We start from the raw sequence: 12597 nt of genomic DNA on the forward strand, positions 1-12597 counted from the left end.
GAACGTGAAGTGACATTCATTCATTCATTCATATAATGAATGAATGAATGTCACTCTGAACAATCCACTCTAACCTCAACAGAGAGAACGTGGGAGAGAGACGGACAATTCTACAAAAGAAACAACTTTTCAACAGCGATCAAGACGACACACTGAGCGTAAATATATATATTGATTGCAATTGTTCCCGAAATGAGTGAGTGTTCACGTGCAAAGGATTAGCATTTCAATTGTTATAATTATTAACTCTGTAGTGACTTCTCAGTCGACCCCCACTACCCTTTTGTCCACCAAGCCGCCATGCTGGTTTAGCCCACTAGGGCACATTCTCCTATCATTTCTTGTAACCATATTTACTGTTTGTTTATGCATTTCTGTGAATTACTGAGTTAGTAATAAATGAATGATTTAAGACAATTGATGTATGGATGACTCAAAGTGAAGACTGGGTTCGTGCAGATAATCAACAATTTACGACGTTTGGGATGAGACTAACGTGAGGTAAAGTAAATAATTCATTAATCAGAAGACTTTGGATCAGATATGAAAATATCTGAAAGGTTATATTCGGAATTATAAATTTGTAATCTGAATATTTTCCTTGGTGCCCCGACTTTCTAGTTAATTCCAGTTACATGATTAATCAGTTTGATCGCGTAATACTAATTACAGAGGATATTTGATAAAACTAAGTCTTCAATTTAATGATAGTAAAGACATGACAAGGGTGTTGCGTATTTCTTTGAGTTTCTCGTGGATGTAGATCTCCTCCTTCAGTTCCTGTAGTTAAGCCTCAGTTACCCCGTAAACTCTGGGAATAGAAGGCACAAGACCCCTAGACTCCAGGGCTCTGACCAGCGAAGGTATAAACCTGCAGCACCACAGTCTTTTCACAGCTCCTCAAAATGGTTGAAGAAGTAGTATCTTGGGGGCTCGTATAGGCACGGATGACGGCACTGGCTGGGGTGATTGATCTCACAACCGATGCATTTTTCTCTTATATACTCTCTAATCACCACGTCTAAAAGTGTGGCTACAGAGGCCTTGATGGTCCACAAAAATAGCACTGAACACCACATCAAACACATCCTCAGGCTGTGTACATGTAGGGGGTGTCGTGGGTCTTGCCTGGGGGGAGTAGAATGTTGGGCTGTGAGGCATAGAGTCCTTAGAGTCTGGCCCCAATGACGTATCGGAGTCCTGGTATGTTGTATGAATATCCATGTAATATATGCTGAAATTAAGAACTGGAGGCTTTAAGGGCCCTCCTTTTATTGTTGAACCAGTCCTTTGGGTATCAGGGCGTGGTTAACGCAGCCGCGTACTTAGTTTTTTTCGGGGGTTGACCCTTCTGAGGATGTACCTTCTTGAGGTTCCTTTGAATCATAATCCTCAGGATTCATACAGTATATATTATGCACTTCCTTTGATGAACAATGCTCTGCCGCTGTTGACTCTGTAGAAAAAGAGCGTCCAACAACTCTAACATTTTCAATTCCATTAGATCTCAACTTTTAAAAGGAATAAGCATGCGCAACCTAAAATCCCCAGTCAGGCCACCATCATGAATGTTTTGGTTGCGGGTTTCCTCGTTGCTGATATTGAACTCCACACATCCACATGGAAGTCCATTCTTTCTTTGTATTTTCACCCTATGAAATACTCTTCCTGAGGAGTCAGGGCACCTTCCCAATGGGTCTCGTAGCCAGTGAACACGCTATACCGATTTGTGGTAACTCTCAGTTCGGGAAATACAACCTTGCAAAAAAACGGCCAGTCTTCAAGCCTGTAGTCCACTTCTAAAGCCTGGTCTGTATATTCTTCTCCTTCGGCTACGGTATAGTTTCTCTCTACAGGCCAGGTAATCAAACTGATACTCCCATTGCCGTCCATTAGGCATCAGCACTTGATCTTTCAGCGCAGTTGTGGGCGGTATTTTGGTTCTATACACACTTAGAAAATGCTTTTTTGCCGCATCGTATATTGTGGCTTTATACTTGGCCCTTTCTCTATGTTTCAGCCAAGGTCCTGCTTCCTTTGTTACAGTCATCACTGCTTTGCAAAATCCATGTTTATTTTTAAAATCTTGTTTAGTGTTCTGGGGCCGCATGTCTTGTTTTGGGATTTATTTATAATGCGTCTGCCGCAAATACAACCCCCCCTGACATTCCTACTTCATGGATAACAACGCTAAGGGCAATAAAATAGGGTGGGTGTGGGGTCACCCTCTTTGAAATGTTCAAACACATCCCCCCCAGTTCAACCAGGTCCCTACACATCAATCATCACGACAACTTCAAAGGAATAGATGCAATATAGATATAAAATAACACACCTTCTAACACATGACAACAGGAACAGGATGTCCTAGCCAGATACCCATATTTGGGCACGTGCACGTCATCCGGACATAGGGTCATAAATCAGAATTTTGACCCGTGCCGTCTACTTTATTCTCTCTTCTGTTCTATTTTAAGTATCACTACTCTGTTCTATCTGAAGTATAACTACTCTGTTATATCTGAAATATCACTAATCTGTCCTATCTAAAGTATCACTGCTCAACCTGAAGTATCATTACTTTGTTCTATCTGAAGTATCACCACTCTATCTGAAGTATCACTTCTGTCCTATCTAAAGTATCACTGCTCTACCTGAAGTACCATTACTTTGTTCTATTTTAAGTATCACTACTCTATTTTATCTGAAGTATCTCTACACTGTTCTGTCTGAAGTATCATTACTCTGTTCTATCTGAAGTATCACTACTCTGTTCTGTCTTGAAGTGTCACTATACTCTATCTGAAGTATCTATCCTCTATCTGAAGTATCACTACACTGTTCTGTCTGAAGTATCACTACTCTGTTCTATCTGAAATATCACTACTCTGTTCTATCTGAAGTATCACTACTCTGTCTGAAATATAACTACTGTGTTCTAACACAACAGCCATCCTGTTAGTACAAGTATAGTGCTGAAATATTTCAGTGAATTATAATTGAGCTGAGCTTGACACCTCATCTTCTACTGCGTGACTGTGTAGTGTGTTCACCAAAAGCTGATGATGAATTGTAAATAAGTTGCTAAGTCAATATTTGGTCATGTCCTTTTAATGGTTCATTAGAGATCTGAGTACTTAGAAATGACTGAGTGGTGGAGTTGGTGATGATACGCTTCCTCCAACCAAAAACAATTCATCTGTAGACACACCCCAGAGCTTGAACAACTGTAGGACATCTATATGAATGCGTCCCAAATGGCACCCTTTTCCCTATATAGTGCACTACTTCTGACCAGAGCCCTATGGGGGCTAGGAGGTAGGGTGCTATTTGGGATTGATCCTACAACTTTGCGGTCCAGTGGTGAGTCCTGGCTGTGAAGCAGACTGTGTCCATAATAAGACTAACACAAACGTTCATCCCTCTTCTCCAATAACAGGCCATGAAACATGACCAGTAGTAAACCACAACTGAAGTTATATAACACTGAAGTTCCAACAAGTTAATCCCATCAGGTTTTAAAGGTTTATTTGAACATCTTTGAACATATGCAGAACATACATGAAATTTGATGTCATGCAATATATTAAAAACCAGGTAAAACCATAAAAAACAGCATAAACAGATGGACAGCGCATCATCCATGAGTCATTAAAAGGCCCACTCCTTCATTTGAAAAAGAACTAAACGGCAGCCACATCACTTGGTTTGCTATAAAAGCTGAGGGATAGGGCAGGAGAAATGTAACCACTCAAACACGTCTGTGGCATAAATGGCTGTAAATATCACAGACTGGCCCTTTAAAGATTAATGCAACAATCTAAGATTCTGTAGAATGTTGATGAGTCTGTCCATTCATCACAGTTTAGATAAGGGTTTACTGTAATCAATATGTGCTCAAATGGCACCCTATACCCTATACCATACACGAGGACTCTGTTCACTATACACTGAATGTACAAAACATTCCTAATATTGAGTTGCCCGTCACCCTTTCGCTTTCAGAACAGTCTCAATTCGTCAGGCCATAGACTCTACAAAGTGTCGAAAGCGTTCCACAGGGATGCTGGCTCACGTCGATCCCAATGCTTCCAACAGTTGTGTCAAGTTGGCTGGATGTCCTTTGGGTGATGGACAATTTTCGATACACACGGGAAAATGTTAAGTGTTAAAAACCCAGCAGCATTGCAGTTCGTGACACAAGCCGGTGCCCTGGCACCTACTACCAAACCCCTTTCAAAGGCACTTAAATCTTTTGTCTTGCCCATTCATCCTCTGAATAGCAGACATACACAATTCATGACTCAACTGTCTCAAGACTTAAAAATCCTTATTTAAACTGTCTCCTCCCCTTCATCTACACTGATTGAAGTGGATTTAACAGGTGACATCAATCAGGGATCACAGCTTTCACCTGTAGTCTTAATGTTCTGTACACTCATTGTATAGGGAATAGGGAACACTTTTGGGATGTACGCTACTTATCAGGAATATCGATAGTTACCTAGGGATTATTATAATTAATACATTACACAATGTCAATTACAGTAAAGGTCATCCTACCTCTGACAGACAGACACACAGAACAATGGTAACACCTAAAGTTTGATCAGTCCCCTCCTTAGATACAGAATCAACTATCCCAGAATCATCAAGGTACTTCCTTGAGTGGAGGTACTTCCTTGAGTGTAGTAGTTTAAAAGCAGGCACCTGGTGCCTCACGGTATCAGTAGGAACAGGAAGAGTACCTGACCAGGTGGACCAGGACGACTCGTTAGAAGAACCATCATGGCACTCCAATGGGTGAAGCCGTGGATCGCTCTGCTCTTCGGACTATCTGCTGTACATTCTGAGACTGGTAAGAAAAGATGAAATACATTTTAATATCACTTTAGGATAAGTCATGTAGCATAGTTGAGGAACTAAAGAGGAGCTGGGTTAGAAGGAAAATAAGACTTGTTCCCTGTCTATTTCTAGTTATGATTCCAGACATGACTTCCATTGGGAGTCTATATGATTCCAAACTGCAAATCGTATCAGGTAATTTGTGTTGTTGAATATATGTCACCAAATACTCAAATATCTATATTCTACTTTACTGTTATATTTTACATCTTATATTCAGACATGAATGGTGCAACAATACTGTACATTTTGCCCCATGCAGCAGGAGCAAGTCCCACTCATAACGGGCAGGTCTGCAGCACATGGGGTAACTACCACTACAAAACCTACGATGGAGACCTCTTCCAGCTGCCCTACACCTGTAACTACGTGCTGTCGTCATTGTGTAAGAGCAGCAGCTGTTGCTAAGAGGCCTTTAACATTCAGCTGCAGCGCGGGGAGGTAGATGGGCTGCCCACCATCACCAAGGTATTCCTTTGTGATCAGTCCTTTGATTGTTTTACATTTCACAATTGATCAATTGTTTCAAATTTCACTATTGATTAATTGTTTTTAAATTGGAGTATTGATTAATAGTTTTTAAATTGCAGTATTGATTAATAGTTTTTATTGCTCTATGATCTTAATGGAAGGTGACCTATGAGGGTCCTGTTAAGGCGTCTGTCAAATAAAACGTCCTACTATTATTATTATTAAGGTTTCTTTGAAGCTGGATGGAACCTTCGTGGAGCTGGCCAACGGTAACGTCAGCTGTCAACGGGATTACAGTGAGTTCCCAGTCTAGTCAACAATGGATCTCAGATGGGAAAACCATTGGCTCTTAGATGTTAAAATACATAGTAATACAGGAAGTAAATGATACGGGGGTTTGTAATCACTTAACTACATCCAATGGGATTCATTTTATTCAGAGATCAATCTTTTTTTCAGTTCAGTTTAAAAAAATGCATCATCATTAATCTCATCTTGAGATCAATCTTTTAATCTACATAATGTCAGTTTCAACCGGCAACAGTGAGTTCATCAGTGATCTAAAAGCATTCAGAGGTCAAACTCTTATTCTGAAGTTCAGTTGATGTCCATTTACAGATGAAAGTTACCAAGCTGAAATTCCATTTGATGAAATCCTATACAGACATTATTACCTGGTACAGTCTCAACAGGGGAGGAAGAAAAATACAAAGAAAATCCTTTAAAGGACCATTTTGACCCTTGTTGGAATACAGACTCTCCTCTCTGATGAACACTATTGTTTTGTCCCTCTAGGGTCACCATACCGTTTGGTCAGTTTAACGTCTTCATTGAGAGGACCGTTTCCTATGTGAAGATCACAGCCAAGCTGGGGTTAGTCATCATGTGGAATGAAGATGATTCCCTCTGGGTATGTGTTTAGTTTGCTTACTCATTTCCATACGTCTTCTGTTACACTACAGTGATATGTGGTTGTTTCACCTGCTTTAGTTCAATACACTGATTGTAAATCACTCTGGGGGAATAGGGGAACTGTTGGGATAAGAGTGGGAACATCAGTGTTAGGGGAACTGTTGGGATAAGAGTGGGAACATCAGTGTTAGGGGAACTGTTGGGATAAGAGTGGGAACATCAGTGTTAGGGGAACTGTTGGGATAAGAGTGGGAACATCAGTGTTAGGGGAACTGTTGGGATAAGAGTGGGAACATCAGTGTTAGGGGAACTGTTGGGATAAGAGTGGGAACATCAGTGTTAGGGGAACTGTTGGGATAAGAGTGGGAACATCAGTGTTAGGGGAACTGTTGGGATAAGAGTGGGAACATCAGTGTTAGGGGAACTGTTGGGATAAGAGTGGGAACATCAGTGTTAGGGGAACTGTTGGGATAAGAGTGGGAACATCAGTGCTAGGGGAACTGTTGGGATAAGAGTGGGAACATCAGTGTTAACCTCAGATGGGATATGAGTGGGAACATCAGTGGTAACCTCTGATGGGATAAGAGTGGGAACAGAGTGTTAACATCTGATGGGACAGGACAGACCAATAATCAATCTATATTTCTGCACGGTTACATACTACTTACTACTTTTATATAGGCCTATACAGGAAATTGGGTGCCATTTGGGGTGACAGTATGGAAGAACTTATCAGTTTAATCAGTTCACATTGGTTTTATAGGTGGAGCTGGACTCAAAGTTCCAGAGTGTGGTTAGATCAGAAGACACAATATTGTCTCAATATCTATTGACATTGTAGTGAGTAAATACTGTATGTCTCATCGTTCCCCTTCGTGTGTACATAAATAATCCCAGTGTACTCAAATATCATAATCTCAGACTGAAACTAACTTGCAAAGCAGACAGACCAGTTTTCAGGCAACTCACATTCAATTTAATGACGAAAACATAATAAATATGATGTTTAATTTAATATATTTTTTTAAATGCATGCAAGAAAATAGAAAACAACATGATGAGAGTTTAATAGATTTAAACATGATGAGAGTTTAAAAGGTTTAAACATGATGAGAGTTTAAAAGGTTTAAACATGATGAGAGTTTAAAAGGTTTAAACAGATGAGATTTAAACACCAAACATGGTCAGATGTTTATAAGGTTTAAAACCAACAAAAAATAGAATCCTGATTATTAAAACGGTTTAAACAAATAGTTTAAAAGAGTTTAAACAGTGAATGTATTTGTTTTTGATGAGAGATTTAAAATTTAAACAGATGAGAATAAAACTTTACATGTGAAAAAGGTTTAAACATGATGAGAGTTTAAAAGGTTTAAACATGATGAGAGTTTAAAAGGTTTAAACATGGTGAGAGTTTAAAAGGTTTAAACATGATGAGAGTTTAAAAGGTTTAAACATGATGAGAGTTTAAAAGGTTTAAACATGATGAGAGTTTAAAAGGTTTTAAAGGGAAGAGTGCATATGCAGGAGAGGTAAAAAACAGAGGGGATTGTAAGACACCACCCCCTGTCAGATGTTTATAAAACACAAACCAACAAAAAATAGAATCCTGATTATTAAAACGGAGAAACAAATAGTTGAGAGGAGTCATACAGTGAATGTATTTGTTTTTGTTGTTCAGATCCAATCCATTTCATATCAGACCAGAATAAAACTACAGTGAAACAGGTTTCCTATTGTAGATATATTGTAGACATGATCCCTAATCCGCATAATTCACTTTAATGAATAACCACTTGGGTATACAGTAGAGAAAACATTGAATAATATTAGCAAAGTCCTGTGCACACTTTTGTATTTTTCTAGGAGGCCTAATGCTCTGTATTGATCCTATCTGTATATACCTAACCTGAAGTACAGCGCCTGTTTTGTGTTAACATCCCACTCCTTGTACTCAGCGTCATATGCCAAACATAGGGATATCAAATCAGCGTCATATGCCAAACTGCTGTATATGGCCAGCTATATGTGAAATGTACATATAAATTCAAATTCATTGAACTGTGTGTATGTGAAATGTACATATATATGAACTGCTGTAGGTGCATGGCCAGCTAGCTGTATGTGAAATGTACATATATATGAACTGCTGTAGGTGCATGGCCAGCTAGCTGTATGTGAAATGTACATATATGTGAACTGCTGTAGGCAGCTAGCTTGCAATGCATTAACCCTCAGTCATCTTCCATTGGTTTTATAGGTGGAGCTGGACTCAAAGTTCCAGAATCAGACATGTGGGCTGTGTGGAGACTTCAACGGAGTCCAGAACGAGTTCAATAGGAATGGTAAACAAAATCACCAAATGTCTTAGAGGGGCGGATTACGCTCCTATTCTGTTTATGAATGTGTGGGTTCAATCTATGGGTTAGGAAGGGGTTATAAAGTATTTTTCTAGGTACCATTTAAGAAAGGGTTACCAAAAACACAAAACACAAGATGACAGAGACTGTTTGTAAGGGGAAATAAACAGGTAAGATAAAACTATGTTTCTTTTCCTACAGATGATTATCTGAAGACAATCGACTATGCCGATATTTGGAAGATGAATGGCCCAACAGAGACCTGTACAGAAATCCCTGTTCACACTGAGCAGTGTGAAGACCAGGTATTTACAAGTCTAGAGTTGAGCTGAATTTTTAAAAATTGTATTTTATTTCACCTTTATTTAACCAGGTAGGCTAGTTGAGAACAAGTTCTCATTTACAACTGCGACCTGGCCAAGATAAAGCAAAGCAGTGTGACACAAACAACAACACAGAGTTACACAGGGAATAAACAAACATACAGTCAATAACACAATAGAGAAAAACGTTTATATACAGGCAATAAATAGGCCATAGTAGTGAAATAATTACAATTTAGCAATTAAACAATGGAGTGATAGATGTGCAGAAGATGAATGTGCAAGTAGAGATACTGGGGTGCAAAGGAGAAAAACATTTAAATAACAGTATGGGGATGAGGTAGTTGGATGGGCTATTTACAGATTGGCTATGTACAGGTCACAGTGGTGGGTAGTATATGGGGCTTTGGTGACAAAATGGATGGCACTGTGATAGACTGCATCCAATTTGCTGAGTAGAGTGTTGGAGGCTATTTTGGAAATGACATCGCCGAAGTCAAGGATTGGTAGGATAGTCAGTTTTACGAGGGTATGTTTGGCAGGATGAGTAAATGATGCTTTGTTGCGAAATAGGAAGCCGATTCTAGATTTAATTTTGAATTGGAGATGCTTAATGTGAGTCTGGAAGGAGAGTTTAGAGTCTAGCGAGACACCTAGGTATTTGTAGTCGTCCATATATTCTAAGTCAGAACCGTCCAGAGTAGTGATGCTGGACGGGCGGGGAGGTGCGGGCAGCGATCAGTTGAAGAGCATGCATTTAGTTTTACTTGCATTTAATAGCAGTTGGAGGCCACGGAAGGAGAGTTGTATGGCATTGAAGCTCATCTGGAGGTTAGTTAACACAGTGTCCAAAGAAGGGCCAGAAGTATACAGAATGGTGTCGTCTGCGTAGAGGTGGATCAGAGAATCAAACCGTCTGTTGCCTCTAGTAATTCTTCTTCTTCTTCATCCTTTCAGACCAAACTTTGTGAGCAGCTTCTCACCAGTCTTGCCTTCAGTAGCTGTAAGGACCTGATTGCCACAGACTCCTTCATCAAGGCCTGTGCAGAAGACATGTGTCACTGTGGCAACAGCAGCAGCAGTGTCACCTGCGCCTGTCCCACCATGTCAGAGTACTCCCGCCAGTGTGCTCACGCAGGGGGGAAACCCCAGGAGTGGAAGACCGACCAGTTCTGCTGTAAGGGAATCTTTTTTGCATGACACATCCTTTTTGTTTTTATACTGGATTGTTTGTTTGTATTGCTCTGTTGGTAGTTTGGATGTGGGTAAAAAAAAACTATATATATGTATGTTGTAACTCAAAGTAAACACTTTTGACATGAAATAATGCTTTGCCTTAGGTAATCTATAGTGTCTTCTTCTTTGACATGCTTGTATTTACATTTATGTGACTGAAAACTGAGGAGCAAATCCCAATTTTCACTTCCAATGATGTCAATGGAAGAAGACGTGAAAATGTGATATAATGAAGAGTCAGAAACAGATCTGTGACTCTGGTTATTTGTGTTGAGCAGTGAAGACATGAAAATGTGAAGTAATGAAGAGTTAGAAACAGATCTGTGACTCTGGTTATTTGTGTTGAGCAGTGGAGACGTGTCCTTTAAGCATGCAGTACCAGGAGTGTGGTAGTCCCTGCACTGATACCTGCTCCAACCCAAAGAGGAACCAGCATTGTGAGGAACACTGCACCGACGGATGCTTCTGCCCTGCTGGTACCTGCACTCATTACTGAATACAACATCATATATCAGCTATGTAACTATTTTAAAGTAGCTGAATACAACATTATATGTCAGCTATGTAACTATTTTAAAGTAGCTGAACACAACATTATATATCAGCTATGTAACTATTTTAAAGTAGCTGAATACAACATTATATATCAGCTATGTAACTATTTTAAAGTAGCTGAATACAACATTATATGTCAGCTATGTAACTATTTTAAAGTAGCTGAATACAACATTATATATCAGCTATGTAACTATTTTAAAGTAGCTGAATACAACATTATATGTCAGCTATGTAACTATTTTAAAGTAACTGAATACAACCGATGATGCCCTGATGCAGAGGTGCACCACAGGTCCCAGGGTGGTGGGGCAAATTGTTTTTCCTGGGGCCTGGAGCTTTTCCTAATCTGGTAACCTAACCCAGGTATACATCACGACCCTATATGATCTGAATGTGATTAATTAGTAGTTGTGAAAAGGTATTTTTATGGGCAATGATGGGAGTGGGACCAGATTTACATATTTAGCAGATGCTCTTATCCAGAGAGACTTACAGGAACAGTTAGGGTAAGTGCCTTGCTCAAAGGCACACTGACAGAATTTTCACCTCGTCAGGCCAGGGATTCAAACCATTGACCTTTCAGTTACTAGCCCAATGCTCTTAACCAATAGGCTACCTGCCGCCTAGGTATACAGATATATATTTTCTAAACAGGTCACAGGGTTTTAAAGAAATTCTGGAAAATCTCCTGGCTATTTCAACCAGGAAGGGTGTATAAAAACCTGATAAAAGTTATGTGGCTATTTAAACCAGGAAAAGGTTAAAAGTTACATAGATTGGAAGAGTAGCCTTATTATAGGACTGGAGATTTCATTATTTGATCAAAGTTCTGCAACAGATGTACCGTAGTAATTAAGATACTGATCTACATGTATCAATGTATTTAATGAGATAAGGAAGGACTAAAAATATTGAATGTCATTATGGAACCAGCTGACTAAATGTATTGAATGTCATTATGGAACCAGCTGACTAAATGTATTGAATGTCATTATGGAACCAGCTGACTAAATGTATTGAATGTCAAGTCATGGGATCAGCTGACTAAATGTATTGAATGTCATTATGGAACCAGCTGACTAAATGTATTGAATGTCATTATGGAACCAGCTGACTAAATGTATTGAATGTCATTATGGAACCAGCTGACTAAATGTATTGAATGTCATTATGGAACCAGCTGACTAAATGTATTGAATGTCATTATGGAACCAGCTGACTAAATGTATTGAATGTCATTATGGAACCAGACTGAATGTCTAAACCAGCTGTAAATGTATTGAATGTCATTATGGAACCAGCTGACTAAATGTATTGAATGTCATTATGGAACCAGCTGACTAAATGTATTGAATGTCATTATGGAACCAGCTGACTAAATGTATTGAATGTCATTATGGAACCAGCTGACTAAATGTATTGAATGTCATTATGGAACCAGCTGACTAAATGTATTGAATGTCATTATGGAACCAGCTGACTAAATGTATTGAATGTCATTATGGGACCAGCTGACTAAATGTATTGAATGTCATTATGGAACCAGCTGACTAAATGTATTGAATGTAAGTCATGGGATCAGCTGACTAAATGTTTTGAATGTCTTTCTCATAGGAACCGTGTTTGATGACATCACTCAGACTGGCTGTGTAGCTGTGAACCAGTGCTCTTGTCTCCACAATGGACAATCTTACCAGCCTGGACAATCATTCTCAAGAACATGCCATAAATGGTAAGAGCTGCATTGCGTTTGTGAATATACTGAATTGTTGTGTGTGTTGATCCGGGTGTGTTGAGGCTAAACTGACTGTCTCTCTCCGTTAGTACCTGTA

General features: G+C 39.3%; 1 protein-coding gene and 1 pseudogene across 1 annotated transcript in view; both read left to right on the forward strand.

Annotated features, from left to right (window-relative positions):
- The window catches only part of LOC112240815 (mucin-5B-like), a 102638-nt gene that overhangs the window by 74531 nt on the left and 15510 nt on the right, over nucleotides 1–12597 (forward strand). The window contains exons 3-8 of the mRNA XM_042301938.1: nucleotides 6172–6286; nucleotides 8549–8633; nucleotides 8850–8953; nucleotides 9929–10148; nucleotides 10558–10683; nucleotides 12380–12497. Of these exons, the coding sequence (XP_042157872.1) occupies nucleotides 6260–6286; nucleotides 8549–8633; nucleotides 8850–8953; nucleotides 9929–10148; nucleotides 10558–10683; nucleotides 12380–12497 (680 nt within the window). The 5' untranslated portion in view covers nucleotides 6172–6259. The remainder of the gene's footprint in view (nucleotides 1–6171; nucleotides 6287–8548; nucleotides 8634–8849; nucleotides 8954–9928; nucleotides 10149–10557; nucleotides 10684–12379; nucleotides 12498–12597) is intronic.
- LOC121840041 lies at nucleotides 4705–5689 on the forward strand (annotated as a pseudogene).

The sequence above is a fragment of the Oncorhynchus tshawytscha genome, linkage group LG19 (genome assembly GCF_018296145.1).
Source record: "Oncorhynchus tshawytscha isolate Ot180627B linkage group LG19, Otsh_v2.0, whole genome shotgun sequence".
Classification (NCBI taxonomy): Eukaryota; Metazoa; Chordata; class Actinopteri; order Salmoniformes; family Salmonidae; genus Oncorhynchus; species Oncorhynchus tshawytscha.